This window comes from Dryobates pubescens, chromosome 29 (assembly GCF_014839835.1).
Source record: "Dryobates pubescens isolate bDryPub1 chromosome 29, bDryPub1.pri, whole genome shotgun sequence".
Classification (NCBI taxonomy): Eukaryota; Metazoa; Chordata; class Aves; order Piciformes; family Picidae; genus Dryobates; species Dryobates pubescens.
Genome location: NC_071640.1, coordinates 11,123,946 through 11,146,132, shown reverse-complemented (window position 1 = coordinate 11,146,132; position 22,187 = coordinate 11,123,946). Strand labels below are relative to the sequence as shown.

Genomic DNA, 22,187 nt, shown 5'->3' with positions numbered 1-22,187 from the left:
AAGCTTTAAGCTCATCCTTCCATTTATCATCACTGCAGGCAAAAGGGCTAATAACTTGGTTTGCTTCTCCTCCTGCTGTTAATGACTGGATCATCTCTCATGCCAAAATGCATTAATCTTGGTCCATGTTCAGAGGATGAATGAATGTGGGCCCATGTGTGTTTCACATGTAGATATTAGCCTGTGCAAACAAAGCTGACATTAGGCTGGCTGCCAAACGCTAGAGCCCCTGAATGCTGATTTCTTCAGGTTCCAAGTTTGGTCTAGAAAGAGCTTGGGGGTCAGCTGGTTGCAACTCAGAATCAGAAACATTTGGGCAGCCCTTTAAGATCATTGAGTCCAATCATTCTCTAGCTCTGCCAAGGGCTAAACCATGTCCCTCAGCATCACATCTCTGTGTCTTTTACACCCCTTGAGGGATGGGGATCCAACCACTGCCCTGGGCAGCCTGTGCCAGTGTTTGAGAACCCTTTCAGTGAAGAAATGTCTTCTAATGTCCAGCCTAAACTTGCTGCAGCTTGAGGGCCATTTCCTCTCCTCCTATCACTCATAACTAGGGAGAAGAGACCAACACCCACCTCACTCCAACCTCCTTTCAGAATGCATCCACCCATGCTGACTGCCCACCTACACTGTGTGTGCTTAGTCTCTCTCCAGTTTGAGCATTTCTGCTTTAGAAGAGATGAGGAAAAAATTGAGACCAAGAATGTACAGAGATCTTCCTGCCATTCAACATGTCCCTGTGTGCTTGGGGCTTGGCCAGCAAGCCAAGTCTGGATTTGTGAGGAAAGCACAGGGCTAGACCCAGGGTGATGACCAAGCTGGGGGAATTTCTTCCTGAATCATGAGCATACAGACTGATAAAAAGGAAGAATGGTGGTGTGGCTGCTGTGCCTTGGTAAGCCCTTGGTGAGGTGTTCTTGTAGCAGCAGTAGCAATGGTCAGCATGTTGTTTCTATCACACAATCATAGGACTGCTTTGATTGGAAAAGGCCCCTAAGATCCTCCAGTCCAACCACTGACCTAACACCACCATGGCCTTTGAGCTGTGTCCCAAAGTGCCATGTGTACACATATCTTGAACTCTTCCAAGGACAGTGACTCCACCACCTCCCTGGGCAGCCTGTTCCAATCCCTGACCTTGCAATCCCTTGCAGCAAAGAAGTATTTCCTAATATCCAACCTGAACCTCCCCAGCACAGTTTCAGGCCATTTCCTCTCATCTTATCACCTGATATTAGGAAGAAGACACTGACCCCCACCTTACTACAACCTCCTTTCTGTGTTCCTCTACATCCCTAGCTTTGTAAAGGCACCTTAGAAACTCTTTATTGGTCCTTTCCCCACTCTACTCATTCCATTTTACAGCCTCCAGCACCACACACTCCTCCAGTTGCAGCTCGAATCATCCCAAAGGGAGGCACTGGTGTCGTGGCCGAGGTGTAAGATGATGGAATAAAACACAGTGTCCACCCTGTTGGCTCTGCCTGGGTGATGAAGGAGGAGTTAACCCTGGGGTTTTTATCCCAAACACCATTGTGCAGTGTTGCCTTTGATCCAGCTGTTCTTGAAGCCATTTTAGCCACAGCACATGAGTACCTCTGAAGCAGAAGAGGGATTTATCATGGAATAATAATGAGCATATTTACAAGTCCTGAAAAGCTTCCTACTTTCAACATGTGCTGGCAAGAGTGAGGATTGTGAACAGGGAAAACTGACTCTGGGTTTTCAAACTGAAGTCTCTTCAGAATGCTCCTGCTGCTTCCACAAACTGCCACAACTCTGTGTTGAAGCAGAGTGGGCAAACACTTGCAGGTTTGTGGAGCCAAATCAGAAGTCCATGCAGAACAGCAGGTGCTTTATTGCTGCCTTTGGCAGGAGCAGAGTTGGCCTTATTTTTGCTTAATGACTTATGGATATAACTTCCCTTCTCTTGGGTTCATTAAAATCTCCAGATTGGAGTGAGGGCTCATCACAGAGGAGTTAATCAGATCTGAGGGATGAGAGATGCACATCTCGAGCCTTTTATGACCGAGCAATGTAAGCGGAGTCGGTGAAGAAAAACCAAAGCTGCCCAGATAATTTGTGCCGCAGACACAAAGACAAAAATCTTGAGGCTGGCTGGCTGTTAAAGCTGAGGGAAAGAGGGAGGAGGAACCCATGCAAACACTTCAGGATTTTTTTTTCCCTTCTGATCAAAATTTTCTCCTGTGCATCTCCCCAGAGACCCAGGAGACAAACCTGCAGTGCGGTCTCCCTTGGCTGTTGCCTGTGCTCGTGCTACTTGCTGAGCAGGGTTAATTAAACACATGGGAAGAGCAAGTGGTGGCTCACTACATGCAATGCTGGGAGAATTTGAATGGCTGACTTATGAGGAATTGCCCTCTGTCTGTACTCTGCATGTAGTTGGTAGTACAGAAAAGCATCACTTGGCTTGAGGATGGAAATTCTGGTCACACCCATCTGGTGGTCGAAGCACTTAGTGGTGAACTCAAGCATTAGCTTCCGGTTCTTGTTCTTCAGACAAGAGAAATAAGGCCATTCTCCCCTGAGCAGCAACACCATAGAATGGTTTGGGTGGGAAGGGATCTCATCATCTAGTACCAACTCACCACACCCACCACCATGGGCAGGGACACCTCCCACCAGCCCAGATTGCTCACAGCCTCATCCAGCCTGGTCTTGAACACCTCTAGGGAGGAGGCATCCACAGCCTCCCTGGGCAACCTGTGCCAGTGTCTCCCTACCCTCACTCTCAAGAATTTCTTCCTCATTTCCAGTCTCAATCTCCCTTCTTCCCGCTCAAAGCCATTGCTCCTTGTCCTGTCACTCCCAGCCCATGGCAAAAGTCCCTCCCCAGCTCTCCCTTGAGGTACTGGAAGGCTGCTCTAAGGTCTTCCTGGAGTCTCCTCAACTCTCCCAGCCTGTCCCCACAGGGAAGGTTCTTCATCCTTCTGAACATCTTTGTGGCTTCCTCTGGACCCAGTCTAGCAGCTCCATATCCTTCTTGTGTTGGGGGGACCAGAACTGGATGCAAGACTTCAGGTGGGGGTCTCATGAGAGCAGAGTAGAGGGGGAGAATCGCCTCCCTTGGCCTACTGGCCACACTTCTTTTGTTGACCTATTCCCTAGACTCTTGCCTGCTCTGAGCTGGGAGTCTCTGTGTGCTTTGGCTGCTGGAGGTGTTTACTTCATGTCAGTAAATCTCCCCTGGAATGGAGGTGCCACAGCCTTGCTGCTGTCCATCTCCCTGAGTGCCTCAGGCACCACGCTGTAGTCAACCTCTCTCTGTTCCCGTAAATATTGCATTGTTTGTACACGCTGGAGCCCTGCCAGCCTAAAAGATGCTGAGAGTTGTATTGAGTGGCCCAGAGCCTGGTGGTGAGAGCTCCAAACGTGGCAATGTGAGCTTCACATCTGAGCCCTGAATGGCCTTGTAGGTGTTTGCCTTGCTCACAGTACCCTTGGCTGTCCAGGCTGAGGCATGCTCCTTCTCTCCCTGTCTCCTGCCTCATTTTTCTGTTTTCTGTGAGAAGCTTCAGTAGATCTTAGATTTGTCCAAGCCTGCCAGAGATATGAGAACATGCAGGAGGGGAAGTGGTTTTTTGTGCTCCTCTCTGGGGGACATCCTGTCTGAGGAGACCTGTGGGTCTGTAGGACGCTCTTCTGCTGCAGGGCTCTGAGCATTTGGCTCCCCTGGGTGTTTTAGGTGTGAGGGCAGAACAGAGTCTTCCTCAGATATTCAGCATGGCAGCTTGTGCACTTCAGCCCATCCACTGGCACGTCCTCCAGTCACACCTTAGCTGTTCATGTCAACCTTTGGATGTGGTAGCCTTGATAGGTTTGAGTGTGTAAGGCTTCCTTCATGCAAAGGCCAAGGAAAGACACTAGGACAGGGACTAGGGGTAGTAATGACTTTCCAGACTCAGAAGATGTTTCTGATGTGAAACCTATTGATTAAATGTGTGTTTGGCCCAGCCTCAAGCTTTGCTGTGCCCACATCAAGCAACCTGCTGGCACAGCTCTGACTGCTGCCCTCATCCTCCACCCTCTTTCCAAGCATGCACACTGAGACTCATTATAACCTGCATTCCCACCCTTCAGGCCAGGCAGCAGCACAGTCTCCTGTCTGAGGGTGGCTGCAGGGCTTCTGGATTGACAGTGGTGTCCTCTCAGTGCTGCACAGGGCACGTCACCCATGTTATGTGAGTCTTCTAGGTGTGAAAAGTCTGCCTTTCTCTACCAAGCAGAGGTGATTCTGCCACTCTAGTCTGCTCTGGTGCAGACTTCACCTGGATTACCCTGTCCAACTGTGGGACACCAACACAAGAGAGACCTGGACCTGCTGGAGTGGGTCCAGAGGAGGGCCACAAAGATAATCAGGGGGTTGGAAAACCTCTCCTACAAGGACAGGCTGAAAGAGTTTGAGCTGTTCAGCCTGGAGAATAGAAGGCTCCAGGGAGACCTTGTAAATATGTTTTAATAGCTGAAGGGGACCTGCAGGAAGTCTGGGGAGGGACTGTTCAGAAGGACCTGTGGGCATAGGACAAAGGGCAATGGTTTGAAACTGGAGCAAGGGAGATTTAGATTGGACATGAGGAGGAAGTTCTTTACAAAGAGAATGGTAAAATACTGGAACAGGTTGCCCAGGGATGTGGTTGAGGTCCCATCCCTCAAGACATTCAAGATCAGACTTAATGTGGCCCTGGGCAGCCTGGTCTAGTTGGAGGTGTCCCTGCTGCCTGCTGGGGGTTTGGGCAAGATCACTTTGAGGGTCTCTTTCAACTCAATGTAATCTGTGAGTCTGTGACAGTAGTGTGCTCAAAACATGGGCCAGTGCTGGGGCAGAGGTGGCCAGGAGTTGCCATCCTTGTCAAATGAATTCTTGTATCCAAACTGTGGCCTCAAGACTTGACATTTGTCTTCTTTCTGTAGAACTAAAATCCCCTTCTGTTGTTAGCAGAAATGCAAAATGTAAACAGCTGTGCATGGAAGAGGAGCTCAGCAATTTGGCTCTGCTGGTCAGGACTGGAGAAGCTTTCCAGCTCCTTCCATCACGCACAGCCTCGTCAATACCCTTTCACATCTTCAGCCCTCACTGCCTAATGGGGCACAAGTTGCACTATTTATCCTGTGGCACTGCCCCTCTTCTTGGGCTAGATCAGTGTGAATTCAGACAGCTTTCCAAAAGGGGGTTGGACTCAATGATCTCCAGAGCTCCCTTCCAACCCCTAACATCCTGTGATCCTGTGACCCTCCATCTATCCCCTCTTATTTCCCCAGCTGCTCACTCCCAACCCTCTAAAGGACAGCTTCTCTTCCTGATACATACCCAAGCCCATCTGTGAGCCTTTCTACTTCCCTAGAAGCTGACAAGAACTTCTTTGACCCACTTCCTAAGTGCTTCTGTGTAGTCCTAGCTTTGGGAAGAGCATATCCTGTCAAACCCTTGAGTACCTGAAGCCTGCCTCAGCTGGGAGCTGTAATTGCAAGGCACCTGACCTAGATTGAGCAACTGACTGGTGGCAGAGTAGATAAAAAGCTTCCAGGAAGCGAGGGAGTAGTGTGGAGGAGTGCATGTGGGGAAAGGTATGGTTTTGGGTCTTCTTTTTTTGTTTTGGTGTGTTAGAAGAGTTATTTTTGGAGGTTTGCTAGTAGTTGTGGGATGGAGTGATAGGCTATGCTGGGAGGCCTTTGTCTGCAAAGATTTGGTCTGCTTGTTGAAGTAGAAGGTGGTGGGGGGTTGAAGAGTGAGTGCACCAGGCTGTCAGAGTGCTCCTGTGTGCATAAAGGGGAAGCAGAGGAGCTGCAGCAGCAGCAAGGTAACTTCTGGCAGAGGAGTGTGGCCAGTGCTTTGAGGGAGCTTCACCTTCCTTCCCTCTACTCCCTGCTGGTGAAGCCTCACCTGGAATACTGTGTCCAGTTCTGGGCACTCCAGCTCAAGAAGGACAAAGAACTGCTGGATAGAGTCCAGTGCAGGGCCACGAGGAGGCTGAGGGGACTGCAACAGCTTTCCTCTGAGGAAAGGCTGAGAGCTGGGGCTGTCTATCTTGGAGAAAAGGAGGCTGAGGGGAGATCTTCCCAGTGCTTACAAATATCTAGGGGGTGGGTGTCAGGAAGATGGAGCCAGACTCATCTCAGCGGTCTCCAGTGACAGGACAAGAGGCAATGGCTACAAACTGGAACCCAGGAAGTTCCAGCTAAACATGAGGAGAAAATTCTTTCCCATGAGGGTGGCAGAGCACTGGAACATGCTGCCCAGAGAGTTTGTGGAGTCTCCTTTTCTGGAGAGTTGCAAGGCCCACCTGGATATGTTCCTGGGTGACCTGCCCTAGGGGACCCTGATCTGACAGTGGGGTTGGACTGGATGATCCCCGAATGTCAATTCCAACCTCTACCATTCTGAGAGTCTGTGATTTCTGACCCTCTTCTTCCCTGGTTTCTCTACTGGGATGCACTCCTGGGATGTCTCTAGTTCCTGCTGTGGAGAAACTGCTGGGAGAATACTCTTATTGCAGGATTTCCCTGAAGGTCATAGGAGATCTGCTGGCCTTGCCTTGTTCTTGTTTCTCTGTGGGTAGTTAGCACTGAGATGGTTGGAGTTTCTCAGTCTGTCATTGTCTCCCTCTGTGGAGGGCAGAGGGCCTGCAGGTGCTGCTGTTTGTGAGAAGCTAGTCTGGGGCTTGTGTTTTCTTTCCCTTCCACTTCAGCCAAGGGCTGATGGCGTGAGTTCAGCAGTCCTCTGCTCTGTTTTGCTGGCTGGCCAGTCAGAGCGTGTGAGATCTGCAGGGGACTGCTCATCTTGCCTGGCCATGGGGCAATGGAACGAGGAGTTGCATGGGCTGTGAGGTGAGGAAAGGTGCAGGAGAGAAGAGATGATGTTGGTTGAAAGATGAAGCACCTGGAGGAGCTGGGGTCACTGAGGTGTGCAGGGATGCGAGGTGCTGCTTCCTAGGGAACAAACCTTTTCTTGGGCTGCTGATGGAAGAGCCTGCCCAGCAGTAGTAATTGCCAACAGCTGTGAGGCATCTTCTGTGGCTGACTCACTGAGTTGGGTGTACAATGATGTGCCAAGTCCCTCTTTGGGAGGGGGATGCTGTTATGTGGCTCTTCAAGGTGTGAAAGATCTGCCTTTTGTAACAAGCAGTGTGCCCAAAACGTGGGGCAGAGCTGGGCAGGAGCTGCCATCCTCAGCAAACCAATGCCTGCATCCAAACTGCTGCTGGCTTTGTTTTGTGGCCACAAGACTTGACATTTGTGTTCATTCTGTATAAAAGATCTACAACCACCTTTGGTCATGAGCAGCAGAACTGCAGAATGTAAACAACTGTGCACCAAAGAGGAGCTGAGCTCTTTGGCTCTGCTGGTCAGAAATGCTGAAGCCACCAAAACAAAGATTCCTAATCTCTTAACTAGGGCATTTGCCTCCATTTGGGGCAGGGCTGCTTTGCTTCCATTGGCTTCAGCTGAAACCAGGGAGCTGAGGCACATTTGGAAATTGGGTACAGGTGCCAAAGCTAATTAACATGTTCTGGAGATGGATGCCCATTACTTTCACCTCTTGCTTTGTTCCCATTTCTTGCCTGTATCTTCTTTCCAAATGTGAATGCTTCCATTTGGCATTGAATTTGTCATGAGATTTATCAAAATGAAGTATAATGCTGAAGGAGTTGGTGCCACAGAGGGGGAAAACAAGAAAGGTTTAGTTAAACTGGGGAGGCTAAGCTTAGAATCATAGAATCAGTCAGGGTTGGAAGGGACCACAAGGATCATCAAGATCCAACCCCCCTGCCGTGGGCAGGGACACCCCGCACTAGATCAGCCTGGCCAGAGCCTCATCCAGCCTGGGCTTAAACACCTTCAGGGATGGGGCCTCAACCACCTCCCTGGACAACCCATTCCAGGGCTTCACCACTCTCATGGGGAAGAACTTCCTCCCCACCTCCAGCCTGAATCTCCCCACCTCCAGCTTCATTCCATTCCCCCCAGTCCTATCACTACCTGAGATCCTGAGCAGTCCCTCCCCAGCCTTCTTGGAGCCCCCTTCAGATACTGGAAGGCCACAATGAGGTCACCTCGGAGCCTTCTCTTCTCCAGACTGAACAGCCCCAACCCCTTCAGTCTGTCCTCACAGGAGAGCAGCTCCAGCCCTCTGCTCATCCTCCTGGCCCTGCTCTGGACACCTTCCAGCACCTCCAGATCCTTCCTGTAATAGGGGCTCCAGCACTGGAGGCAGTACTGCAGGTGGGGTCTCCCCAGAGCTGAGTAGAGGGGGAGAATCACTTCTCTTGACCTGCTGGCCACACTTCTTGATTCTTTTTCTTTCTAGTGAGTTAGGACACAAAGCTGTGATCCCATGGTGTGCTTTAGTCTGCACCATGGGCCTGAGACACAGATCTCACTGCTCCTGCTGTGAAGGGAGGGAGTGGGGGTTGCTCCTTGAATGAGATACAGGCTGAAGGGAAACCAAGTGAGACTGGAAATAGAGAAAATGGAGGCAGAAGAGTAAAGGAGGAACTGATGTAACAAGGAACAAACAATTTCCTGCCAGTGTTTGCAGGCTTGCTGTGCAAGTGGGAAGCACAGGTTTTCTTCCATGGCAATAAACACATAAATAATAGAATCACAGGGCTTGGAAGGGACCTATGAAGATCAAGTCCAATCCCCCCTGCCAAGTCAGGGTTGTCTTAGGGCAGGCCACACAGGAACACATCCAGATGGATCTTGAAAGTCTCCAGAGAAGGAGACTCTGCAACCACTCTGAGCAGCCTCCTCCAGCACCCTCACAGTAAAGAAGTTTTTCCTCATGTGGAGGTAATCTCAAGTAGAATCATAACCTTAGAGCAAAATTTCAACACTGAAATTCCCTCCAGGGTGTTAAGTGAAGGTGGAAAGCGTGAGGTGAAACGATTGACATAAAACCAGATGGAGTTTCCTAGGTAAACACCACAAAGCAACCCCCCCAAAACCACCCAAGCAGAAAAACAAGCAACCAAAAAAACCCAAACTAGCCCCAAAACCAAACATTCATCTTCAGATAAATAATATTGAAGTTCTTTTTCTATGTCTCCAGTGAACTTTTGGTTTGGAGTCCGTTCAGAGAGCTGAAAAGGGCAGGAAGTTGGTGCAGAGGGTTGTTTATATGACAGCCATGCTGCCAGTGCAGCAGCATTGGGTGTAGAATCATAGAATTGGAAGGGACCTCAAGGCTCAGCCAGTTCCAACCCCCCTGCCATGGCCAGGGACACCTCATAATACAGCAGGTTGCTCACAGCCACCTCCAGCCTGACTGCAAACACCTCCAGGGATGAGGCTTCCACCACCTCCCTGGGCAACCTGTGCCAGGCTCTCACCACCCTCATGGGGAAGAACTTCTTCCTGAATCTATGCACTTCTAGTTTTTCTCTATTCCCCCCATCCTATCACTCCCTGATCCCCTAAAAAGTCCCTCCCCAGCTTTCCTGTAGCCCCCTTCAGATACTGGAAGGCCTCAATGAGGTCTCCTCAGAGCCTTCTCTACTCCAGACTGAGCAACCCCAACTCTCTCAGCCTGTCCTCACAGGAGAGGTGCTCCAGCCCTCTGCTCATCCTCATGGCCCTTCTCTGGGCATCCCTGATGCCTCCCCTTTTTATTCTTTTCCAGGATGACACTGAGCCCTACTTTATTGGAATATTTTGTTTTGAAGCTGGCATAAAGATCATCGCTCTGGGGTTTGTTTTCCACAAAGGCTCTTACCTCCGCAACGGTTGGAACGTGATGGATTTTGTCGTGGTCCTCACAGGGTAAGTTACCACCCTTTGCCCGAAGGAGAAGGGGCACTCTGCTTTGATTTGTGTTGTCTTTCAACTGTGCTGTGAGTGATTTCAATGCAATAAGGCTAAACCCCTGCATTTCTGACCTTATTGTCTTTAACTGACGCCGAGTGAGGCGCTTCAAAGGGTTCTTTGAACCACCTGAAAGAGGTTCTGAGGCTCTTTATTTGTGCCTCTGTTGGCATGTCCCTCGGCCAGATGCTTGCTGACATTTCCTGGGCTTTGCACTAGGTGCTTGAACCTGATTTAAATCAATCTGCCTTCTGACATTACAGGATGGCTTGAAAAGCCAAGGTGGTGTGAGCTAATGAATCAAATGCATCCCGTTTTTTAAGCTGCTACAGCTCTGACACGAGTGAAGCTCCTGCAGGAATCAATTTGGTCTGCTTGGAAAGAAAAGAACTTCCCTGAGAATAATTCAAAGGAAAAATGTGGCCTGTGCTTTGTACCCTGGGTTTGAAAGGCTTCATTGATTCCTTTCTGGGGGAGGCTCACAAGATAGTTGTGTTACACCTTGCAGTGGTTTCTTTACCTGTGGAAACGTAAGTGGCTAATGAGAAAGCAAGCCTGAAGTAACACTTATGGCCTAAAACTGTGCTTGAGAACTCCAGAGGATATGTTAGGAGGATGTTCCCTGTGCTCTGCACCCTGGTTTGAAATGTTGCATTGATTTCTTTCTTGGAAAGGCAGTGTTTGTGTGGTGTTATATATGTTGCAATGGTTTCCTTATCTCTGTCGGAGTGGGTGATGAAAACACAAACATTAAGTAGCACTTTCGGCCTGCCAGTTGTGCTCACAAACATTAAATGCCACTTATGGCCTCCAAGTTGTGTTTGAAAGCTGCAAAGGAAATGTTCCAAAGCTCTGCATGAGGCCCTGATCCTGCAGCCTTCACCTGTGAAGGATTTCTGGGGGAGAGTTTTGTCTGGGGGTGTCTGGCTTTTGTGATGGATGTGCTCTCGCTCACCAATCTTCCCTGCTGCTTGCCTGTGAAGAACAGAGCATTCTTTGGTTGGGTTAGTGGTGCAGAGTAGGATGCTGCTAGGGAGGGAAAGTCCTGCATCCATAGCCAAATGTGTTCATGAGATGGATTATTGCTGTAATTCTATTTGCATTCAGTGCACCATGTGATAGGGCAATTGAGACGCCGAAGGGAATTCTTGAGGTGTTGAGAGGAAGGAAATAAATATGCAGGGCTTGCTAGTCCTGCTGCTGGGGCTGGGTGTGTTTGATCAATAGGAATTTCAGTGGAGCCACAAGGAGAATTGAATTTACATACCTGGAAGCATGGAAGTGTGAGTTACCAGGGTGAATCAATTATTTGTGCTGATGGAAGGTTCCAATTCCTGGTTAGCGCGGTGCCCTTTGGTGTGGTAAAAGCAATAAATCAAGGCCCTGATTTAGGGAAGGGCTGTGGCATCTGGCTTGATTTATCCTTCAGCAGGGCAGTCAAGCAGATGTTTGTATTCAGCTGACTCCAGCAGTTCTGTGTATCAGGTTAAGGTGACAGGTAAAAGCTTTCCTGAAGCACAGCAGAATCGTTTGGTTATGGTTCAGATTTGTGGGTTTATAAACGATATCGATGATGCTGGGGAGGGGTCTGGAGCACAGCCCTGGGAGGAGAGGCTGAGGCAGCTGGGGTTGCTTAGCCTGGAGAAGAGGAGGCTCAGGGGAGACCTTCTTGCTCTCTCCAGCTCCCTGAAGGGAGGTTGTAGCCAGGTGGGGGTTGGTCTCTTCTCCCAGGCAAGCAGCATCAGAACAAGAGGACACAGTCTCAAGCTGAGCCAGGGGAGGCTTAGGCTGGAGGTGAGGAGAAAGTTCTTCCCAGAGAGAGTTGTTAGCCCTTGGGATGTGCTGCCCAGGGAGGTGGTGGAGTCACCATCCCTGGAGGTGTTTAGGAAGAGACTGGATGGGGTGCTTGGTGCCGTGGCTTAGTTGATTAGATGGTGCTGGGTGATAGGTTGGACTTAATGAGGTTGGAAAAGACCTTTAAGATCATCAATTCTATCTTCTCTAACCTGATCAATAGTTGGAGGGTGGTCCCAGACTCTCTTTGAAGGCAGGACAAGGGGCAGTGGGAACAGACTAGAGCCCATGAGGTTCCATATGAACATGAGGAGAAACTTTGTTGGTGTGAGGGTGCCTGGAGCAGGCTGCCCAGAGAGGTTGTGGAGCCTCCTTCTCCGGAGAGCTTCCAAACCCACGCTGGCCATTGTGATCCTGGGAAGCTGCTGTGAGTGCCCTGCTTCAGCAGGGGGTTGAACAGGGTGTTCTCTAGAGGCCCCCTTCAACCCTTGCCATGCTGGCACTGTCTGCTAAACACAGGCTCAGAATCCAAATAGATACTTCCTTTGGAAAAACCATAGAATAGAAACAATAAGGTTGGAAAAGATGTCAAAGGTCATCAAGTCCAACCTATCACCCAGCACCTCCTGACAGCTAAACCATGGCTCCAAGTGCCACGTCCAAGCCTTTCTTGAACAACTCCAGGGATGGGGACTCCACCACCTCCCTGGGCAGCACATCCCAATGGCTTATTACTTTCTGGGAAGAACTTTCTCTTCACCTCCAGCCTAAGCCTCCCCTGGCACAGCTAGAGACTGTGTCCTCTTGTTCTGGTGCTGCTTGCCTGGGAAAAGAGACCAACCCCCACCTGGCTACAACCTCCCTTCAGGGAGTTGGAGAGAGCAAGAAGGTCTCCCCTGAGCCTCCTCTTCTGCAGGCTAAGCAACCCCAGCTCCCTCAGCCTCTCCTCCCAGGGCTGTGCTCCAGACCCCTCCCCAGCTTTGTTGCCCTTCTCTGGACACCTTCAAGTCTCTCAATGTCCTTCTTAAACTGCGGAGCCCAGAACTGGACACAGGACTCCAGGTGTGGCCTAAGCAGTGCTGAGAAAACTTGTCTGGTTGGGAGAGCTTCAAAGTTCTCCAGCAGCAGCTGTGGCAGGGGGTCTGTGTGTGCCCTGCCTCTGGAATCACCACCAAACGTGTGATGCTGCAGGCGTGTCACCAGCATCTCCCCGGCGCTGGCTTTGCGGTCGCGCTGCGTGCCGGCGCCGTTCGAGCGCCGAGCGCTAATTGCGGCCTAGCGCCGTGATTAGGCAGCTGTAATGAGGCCCCCCACTGCCAGCTGCAAAACATGCCTCTGATGTTTTTGAAGTGCAGCCCTGTTAACGTCAGAGCTGCTGGTTTCCAGTGGTGACACTCGCTGAGCTCCAGTGGAGCCCGCTTGTACGCGGGCTTCCCAGCAGGCAGGCGACGCAGGGAAGGCAAAAGTGCGAACCCGAGAGCCGTCTGCCCCGGGGGAGTGCAGAGCTCTGGTCCTGGAGTTCAAGGGTTGGATTTAGCGAGGGGCTTGAGCTCATGCCAGAGTTTTGGTGCCTGGGCGTGGGACCTTGCTGAAAATAACAGGGCTGCTGGCGTGCTTGGCTGGAGAAATGCTCTCCTGAACCTGGGGCTGTTGGTGTAGGGAAGATGCTGAGTTGTTGGAAGGGCAACAAAGCTGGGGAGGGGTCTGGAGCACAGCCCTGGGAGGAGAGGCTGAGGGAGCTGGGGTTGCTTAGCCTGCAGAAGAGGAGGCTCAGGGGAGACCTTCTTGCTCTCTCCAGCTCCCTGAAGGGAGGTTGTAGCCAGGTGGGGGTTGGTCTCTTCTCCCAAACACCCAGCACCAGAACAAGAGGACACAGTCTCAAGCTGTGCCAGGGAAGGCTTAGGCTGGAGGTGAGGAGAAAGTTCTTCCCAGCAAGACAGATTGGCCACTGGGATGTGCTGCCCAGGGAGGTGGTGGAGTCACCACCCCTGGAGGTGTTTAGGAAGAGACTGGATGGGGCACTTGTTGCCATGGCTTAGCTGATTAGATTGTGTTGGGTGATAGGTTGGGCTTGATAATCTCAAAGGTCTTTTCCAACCTGCTTAATTCTATTCTAATTCTAAATGCTCTCCTGAAGCTGGGGCTGCATTTCCAAACCCAGTGATGAAGTGCAGGGGCCTATAGTAGAGAGAAAAACGTTGAAAGAGCTGCAGCTTCACACAGGGGATTGAATTAGTGCTTCCTCTGTAGCCTGTTGTGTTTTGCTCTGAATTTCCTAGATCCTTATTCATCGCTCGCTCCGGTGTTGCCATGGGTCTGTGCTAGAAAGCGACATCTCCTCTGCCTAGGGCTGAGGCTTCCTTCACTGTCCAGAAACCCTTTGATCTGCTGATCACCTGCCCTGGCTCAGCTAGCAGGGAGAAGCCTGTGCAAGGCTGTTTACTAGGACAAACCTTTTCCTGCCATTTCTACATCGTGACTTTAGAGGCAGCTTGCTGAGGGAGAACATTTCCCACTGACAAAGCTCCTCCAGGGAGGGGCTCTGAGGGGGTGACATAAGTGGGGCTTTAATTTTCTTTTCTTTTCTGTGGGGTCATAGATCATAAAATGCTTTGGGTTGGAAGGGATCTTCAAGATCATGCAGTTCCAATCCCCCCACCATGGGCAGGGACACCTCCCACCAGCTCGGGTTGCTCAAGGCCTCATCCAGCCTGGCCTTGAACACCTCCATGGAGGGGGCAGCCACAGCCTCCCTGAGCAACCTGTGCCAGTGTCTCCCCACCCTCCCTGGAAAGAATTTCTTCCTCATCTCCAGTCTAAATCTGCCTTCCTCAAGCTTCAATCCATTTTCCTCCTGAAGGAAGGTGGCCTCAGATTTGCCAGGCTCAGACAAATGATCCAGCAGGTTCTGCAATTTATTAGGGAATAATAAAAAGGAAAGTGCAGAACTCCTCCTGAATGTCTTCTTACAAATATAGATAGGTAGGACAGCAGCTTTTCAAATATCATTTTACTACTCAGAAAGCTTTGCTTTGCCATATGTGCAAGATTTCTGCTGGGGGGGGTGGAAAGGTTGCTTCATGTTTCTGAGGCAGTGCTCGGTTCCTAAGCTCAGTTTCACAGGGATGCTCTATATTATGGAGGGCTTTTGAGTTCCCTTTTCTTCTTTTCCCCATGTGAGTAGGAGAGAGCAGGAGCACACATTTTGTGACCCTGCACGTGGAGCTGTGTACCTGCTCATCCTGTCCAGTGCACAGGCCACGAGGATGAGCAGAGGGCTGGAGCTGCTCTCCTGTGGAGACAGATTGAGAGAGTTGGGGTTGTTCAGTCTGAAGAGAAGGCTCTGAAGAGATGACCTTGTGGCCTTTCAGTATCTGAAGGGGGCTACAAGTAAGCTGGGGAGGGGCATTTTAGGGTGCCAGGGAGTGATAGGACTGGGGGGGGATGGAGCAAAACTAGAAATGGGGAGATTGAGATTGGATGTTAGGAAGAAGTTCTTCCCCATGAGGGTGGTGAGAGCCTGGCACAGGTTGCCCAGGGAGGTGGTGGAAGCCTGGAGGCTTTGAAGGCCAGGCTGGATGTGGCTGTGAGCAACCTGATGTAGAACAGAACAGAATTAACCAGGCTATAAAAGACCTTTGAGATCATCGAGTCCAACCTATCATCCAACACAATCTAATCAGTTAAACCATGGCACAAAGCAGCCCAGCCAGTCTCTTCCCAAACACCTCCAGTGTAGTGCGAGGCGTCCCTGCCCCTGGCAGGGGGGGTTGGAACTGGATGATCCCTGAGGTCCCTAACGATTCCATGGATGTCAGAAAACCTGATCTCGTTTCCAGCTTTTAGCTGAAGCCCCTGAAAGCAGAGAGCAGCTTTGCTCTCCTTAGCTGTTTCCATAGGAAGGAGGCCAGCCAGTGTCTGGGTGTGCTCCGGAGGAGGCTGTGGGGGAAGGCTCTGCGCTGATCGAACTCACCCTTATGTAAACACTACAGTGCACACTCACTAACCCTTCCCACCTCTTTTTCTTTTCCCAACCTATTTTTTCCTGGTGGGAGCTGGATGCCTGCAGGCTGGCATTAGTGATACATATGGATTTTAATGTCTTTCATTTACCTGCAATGATGGATGAGGTTTTTTTTTTCCCCCTTTTATATTTCTTTTTTTTTTGGGGGGGGGGTCACAATCAGCCAGTAGAAGTTGTTAATCAGGGAACAAATCAGGGCTGTGCTATCTGAAGCCAGGATCAATATCTTATTGAGCTAAACTGGAGACTCACAGATAAAGGCTCAAAACAGCTTGGTTTGCTGTTCCAGAAAGCACTCCTGCAGATTCTTCCCTCAGCAGTGCTCTGCTGGCTTGTTTACTTCCAAGGAAGCCTGTGGATTTGCTGCTAACAAAGGCCTGGGGAAAGAATAGATTCTGCTCCTGGAAGGATGGGGTTTGCTCTGGAATTTTACTTCATTTTATCCCTCCCCAGTTATTTCTTCTTAACTCCTCCAGTTGTAGCTGAGGCTGGAGGGCAGGCTGCCCTGCCGCGATCTGCCTGTTGCTCTCGTGGATATTTTATAGCTCCTGCTCATCTCATTTTTCATGTGTTTATGGGTTTGCATTTGCTCCAGTGATGACATCACTCCATGAGCAGCTCCAAATCACAGGAAAATGCAATTTCCCAGCTGGCCTGGGACTCTATGAGCTTAATGCACTTTTCCCAAGGTAGGAGTAAAGAGGCTTGCTTTTTTTCCTCGCTTGATTGCTGCAACCTGTCTTGGGCTGGAAACCTCAGAAATCCACAGCTCTCTTGGGAACAAAGTCCTCCCTCCATCCAAGTCCCTCAGAGGGCAGGGAATGGAGCTGTGAGGCCTCAAGGGCTCAAATGTAGAATAGAATAGAATAAAACAGGTTGGAAGAGACCTTTGAGATCATAGAGTCCAACCTATCATCCAACACCACCTGATCAACTCAACCATGGCACCAAGGACCTCATCCAGGCTCTTCCTAAACACCTCCAGGGATGGTGACTCCACCACCTCCCTGAGCAGCCCATTCCAATGGCCAATCTCTCTTTCTGGGAAGAACTTCCTCCTAACATCCAGCCAATGTGTTCCTGTTGGAGTTCATGGGAAGAATTCTCATGGTATCCTGGGCTTTGGATGCCAAGAGCCCAAAGAGCTGCTGGGTTGAACTCCAACCATCCCCTCCAGCTGGAGCTGGTGCAATAGGGTGGCTGCTGAAGGGAATAATGGAGACCAAGGCATGGATAAAATGATCCTTATCTTCTTCATTAGCCAAAGTTCAGGTGTCTAGGAACTTTTTAAGGGGAAAAAAAACCCATATGGACCTGCTGGCTTTAAAGCTCTGTGGTCCAAGGGGACTGTCCCTGGTTGTGTTTTGGAGCCTGTTTATACTTTTGGCCTCATCATATCCTGGGTGATGGGTCTCATGGTTGAATTGCACACCACACAAAGAGGTGATGCTTATCCCTTTCTTTTTGCATCACTAACTACCTGAGATTTCCCCTGGTGCCTGCTAGGTGTTGGATAGCAAGGCCTGGAGAGCAATCATTCCTTTTTCTGCATGATTGTGGTTTTATCAGTCTCTAGCATTTCCCTAGTCAGAGATGGGGTCTTTTGCTGCCCTTGACCAGAGAGCTTTCCTGTGCTCTACTGACCTCCATGGTTGCTCTGCTCCTTACCTAATTCTCTCATGACCTTTTGGAAGCAGTGACCACAGCCTGGTATAAATAAATGGAGCACTTGAGAGGATCCTGCTCTGTCCTTTGTGAGCAGAGGTAATATTTCTTTGGCTTTCAGTCAGGTTGGAATAAACACTCTCCAAGAGTCCTGGGGAGCTTCTTGAGCCAGTTGGATCTGCTGCCTGGATCTCTGGGTGGGACTGGCAGAGACAGAGTGTGCCAGGTCTGGAGGTGCCAAATGATGTGCACAAAGTCTCTGTGCTGTTGCTGATGTTTTGGTCTGTCAGGAACAAATTACAGAGGCTAGAGTTATCCTGATTGTCTGGATGCCTGAGAAATGTGCTCCTAGCTCCTGCCTGGTGATGCTCATCACTTGGAAGGGAACTCATTTAGTAGCATAATAAAGACCTGTTCATCTTTGATGTTCGTTTTGCTAGTCACCAGGATCATCTTAGCATGTGGGCAGTCTGAGATGCTATTCCTGGTGCAGTGTATGAGGAGCAGCAGCCTTGGTTGCAGTGATGACTGTCAAAGGGAGCGGCATGAGAACCACCCAGCCTGGTCTGTGCAGCAGGCTATGGACCCCTGGCCTTTCAGTTCAAGGTAGATGTACCTCTGACAGTGTGGAGTGAGATGTGACTGTGGAAGTATTTGGCAAGTAGAAGTCTGCTTAAAGGTTGGGATTCCTAAAGGTGTTAAATACACAGATGATCATATTCTGTAGCATTTTTTTCTTCACAGGCATGCTCCTGTGCATTCAAAAGCCCTTGGACTGGGGCATCTGAATGATGGGGTCCTGTGTGACTGCCTCCTGTGTCCTCCTCACAACACCTCAATCTTGTCACCCCCAAAGGGCTGTAGGGCATCACCACTTTTGAAAAGCAAGATTAAGATGAATGAAACCCCTTTGGGTGCCCTGCCAGCATCGTGATCACTGCTTTGCTTGTAGGCTTTAGATCCAGACACCTTGGGAACAAAGGGTCAAGGGGCAGGGAAATGAAGGTTTCTCTCTGCTTTCCCAGCCTGGAGCTTTTGTCACTTCTGTGCTAGAAAGCAAAGCTCAGCAGCAACAGGAGTGGGGGAAGTGGCCACTTGGAGAGGGCCAAGCTTCATCTTGATGAGCTGCCACGAAGGAAAGGAGCAACCCTGTTTGCCTGGTTACACAGTAGGGGTGGTGGTGGAGGACTGAGGCTGATTGCTATTAACATTGACCATGAGTCATGCAAGAGCCAAACCTCTATAGATTTCGATGGAGCTAATCCTTGTTTTCAATTTCTTTTATGCCCCAGTGATGGATGGATAATTGTTGGCTCAGAAAAGCTAAGGGGAGCTTCTGAAATCAAATCAGATCAAAGAACTGGACAAGGCAAAGGGAATTTACCTGTTCTGAGTGCAAGGTGGCCCCAGTATGGGGCAGTAATGGGGGAAAGCACCTGGGCTTATTTTGAGGCAGGGCAAATGAGTGGGAATGGAAGGGAAAAGGGGGGATGAGGTTTTAGTTTGAATAGCCAATTTACTTCTCTTACTTCTATTTATTTGTCCCTTGGCCTTATGGGCTCTTGGGGAGCTGAAGTTCTTCCCTTCAAAGGGGAAGATGCTGGAGAGGGAGAAGGGATTTATGGGCTCTAAACCTGCCTTGGCAAGGGTTCCTGTTTCCTTTCATGCCAAACTGCAGCCAGGTTTTCCCAGTGGGGCAGCAGGCTCCTTGGGAACTGGAGCTTGCTTTCCCTCTGGGCTCATTTCTCCTAGCAAAGGGGGTCCTGGGCCCTGCTGAGCCTGTTGGAGTGCTAATCAGGGCTCATGTCTCTGTTTTGCTACCTAGAGTGGCTTTTGTGCATTGATTTTTGGTGGGGGTGGGTAGACACAGGTTGAGCTAAGCAGGTGGGTGTGTAGTTGTGTGGCTGGCTGCTAAATTAGAAGGAGACTTTCCTGAGCAGAGGAGGTCTCAGAGCTGTGCTTCCAAGGAGGCTACAGATGGTCACAGCCCCTCAGAGGACCTGCAGGTGGGGTGGGGTGGGGTGGGTGCCTCTTCCCTGACAGAAGGTCTCCTTGCAGCATGGCTCTGCTCTGGTTGTGGCAAATCAAATGTTTCAGGTCAGAGTACTTCTCAAGGGCAAAAAGATAATGAGATTGATGTGCATCTCTCTTACTTTATTAGAAGTGACTGCAAGGTATTGAGCACCTGGCATGGGAGCTGATAAACGAGGGGACTGCACAACAAGGAGCCAGCAAGTTAGGGCACGGACAAAGAGCTCTGCTCCAGAGAGGCAGGAAACAAACACTTGAAGTCTCCACCTTGCTCTGCTTTCTGTGTTTCCTGCCTGTTTATGCTCCCTTGAAGCTTTTCTATTTACAAAGAGGGGAGTATCAGACATCACCTGAGGGTGCTTAGAATCAGAGAATTGTCAGGGCTGGAAGGGACCTCAAGGCTCAGCCAGCTCCAACCCCCCTGCCATGGGCAGGGACACCTCACACTACAGCAGGTCGCTCACAGCCACCTCCAGCCTGGCTGCAAACACCTCCAGGGATGAGGCTTCCACCACCTCCCTGGGCAACCTGTGCCAGGCTCTCACCACCCTCATGGGGAACAACTTCTTCCTAACATCCAATCTCAATCTCCCCATTTCTAGTTTTGCTCTATCCCCCCCAGTCCTATCAATCCCTGACACCCTTAAAAGTCCCTCCCCAGCTTTCCTGTAGCCCCCTGCAGATACTGGAAGGCCATGATTATGTCTCCTTGGGGCCTTCTCCTCTCCAAACTGAACAGCCCCAACTCCCTCAGTCTGTCCTCACAGGAGAGCAGCTCCAGCCCTCTGCTCATCCTCATGGCCCTTCTCTGGACACTTTCCAGCACCTCCAGATCCTTCCTGTAACAGAGGCTCCAGAACTGGACACAGAGCTCCAGGTGTGGTCTCAGCAGAGTGGAGCAGAGGGGGAGAATCCCCTCCCTGGCCCTGCTGGCTCTGCTTCTCTTGCTGCTGCCCAGCTTACATCTCCCTGCCTTGCAGGAGGTGAATTTGGGCAGTTGCTAAGGGCGAGCAGCTGTCCCAAGCAAAGGGACTTCGCATCACAGCCAGGCAGGATCGTTAGTCCAGAGTCCAGACAGCCTTTTTGAGATGTTTATGGCTCTCAAAGGGAAGTTGGAGGCAGGAAATATTGCCTTCTGTTGAAGGGACCAGCTGGACTGTGCAAAATCAGTGGTGGAGACTGAAGGTGAGGAAAGGACTCTGGACCTTATGGTCTGCTCCAAATATCTGATCTTGCCTTAGGGATGATGTAGTGTGGGCATTTGTTTGACTGCTTGCTCTTCCCTAGAGGTGAGAAGCATTGCATCTCTAGCTGCTGTTGCAGCTGGGTGTGAATTCTAGGGATTCAAAACTGAAACAACAGCTGTGGAGAGATCTAAAGTTTGTCTTCATGCTTCTCAGGTGAAAAAACGGACAGAGAGAGCCCCCTGCTCAATGAGAGCAGCCAAGTCCTCTCTGTGGTGAAGAGAAGACTGAGAGGGAATCATATCAATGTTTATGAATATCTGAAGGGTGAGTGTCAAGCAGGGGCCAGGCTCTTTTCAGTGGTGCCCTGTGACAGGACAAGGGGCAATGGGCACAAACTGGAACCCAGGAAGCTCCACCTGAACAGGAGGAGAAACTTCTTTACTGTGAGCTGGAGGCCTGGAGCAGGCTGCCCAGAGAGGTGGTGGAGTCCTTATCGCTGGAGACTTTCAAGACCCATCTGGATGTGTTCCTGGGGGATCCTGCTTTGGTAGGGGGTTGGACTCCATCATCTTCAGAGGTCCCTTCCAACCCCTCCCATTCTATGGTTCTATGATTAGCTGAGGAGAGCTGTGCAAGGCTGCTCAGGCTGCTGTTTCTCAAATGTTTGTGCTGCTGTGTCTCAGTTCCCAAGTGGCGAGATTTTGATGGCAAAGTGTCTGCTCTTGTGAGGTGATAAGAACCTGGCTGTGACTGTGGAAAAGAATGAGAATTCAGAAGATTAGAGTAGTTTTCAGTTGTAATCTAACCTGAGTGCTAGGAGCAATGGTGTCTCCTTTGCACATGCATCCTTGGATCCACAACTTATCCCAAAGGGTTTGGGTGCTTTGTGGCCATTGCCTTCCACAGGGCTCCCTGAAAATACAAGGGGAGCTTGTTGGAGGTGGAAAATGGATCTTCCATTTTGTTCTTTCTGATCTATTATCAAGGTGTGTGGGACCCTCCTGTCAGCACAAGCCTTCAGTGCTAGAAGGTGGAACTGGGAGGATGAGTGGCTGAGGTCTCGGTATAGGTAACTCAAGCTCTAGGGTCAGTACCTGAAGATGATTTTTCAATGCCAAGTTTAGGCTCTTTGCTTAATTTCAGCTATGAATGGATCTTCTCTATGCTGAAGAATCTGAACTGGGATGGAAGGAAGGGGATGCTCAGTGGATGAATCCAGGAATGCCAGGGGCTGTAGGATGAATCAGGGCAGCGTTCGTTGCGTGGAGCAGGGATCAGTGCTGGGCCCCATCCTCTTTAATACCTTCATTGATGATCTGGATGAGGGCATTGAGTCAGCCATCAGCAAATGTGCAGATGACACCAAGCTGGGAGCAGATGTCGGTCAGTTAGAGGGCAGAAGGGCTCTGCAGAGGGCAGACAGGCTGGACAGATGGGTAGAGGCCAACAGGATGGCATTCAACAAGTCCAAGTGCCAGGGGCTGCACTTTGGCCACAACAACCCCAGGCAGAGCTACAGGCTGGGGTCAGAGAGAGCTGAGAGCTCCCAAACAGAGGGGGACCTGGGGATGCTGATTGACAGCTGCCTAAACATGAGCCAGCAGTGTGCCCAGGTGGCCAAGAAGGCCAATGGCATCCTGGCCTGCATCAGGAACAGTGTG

The 22,187-nt window shown here is 50.4% G+C and overlaps 1 protein-coding gene across 1 annotated transcript in view; it reads left to right on the top strand.

Moving 5' to 3' along the window:
- The window catches only part of CACNA1B (calcium voltage-gated channel subunit alpha1 B), a 432,602-nt gene that overhangs the window by 4,723 nt on the left and 405,692 nt on the right, over window positions 1–22,187 (top strand). The window contains exon 3 of the mRNA XM_054174438.1: window positions 9,644–9,783. Within this exon, the coding sequence (XP_054030413.1) occupies window positions 9,644–9,783 (140 nt within the window). The remainder of the gene's footprint in view (window positions 1–9,643; window positions 9,784–22,187) is intronic.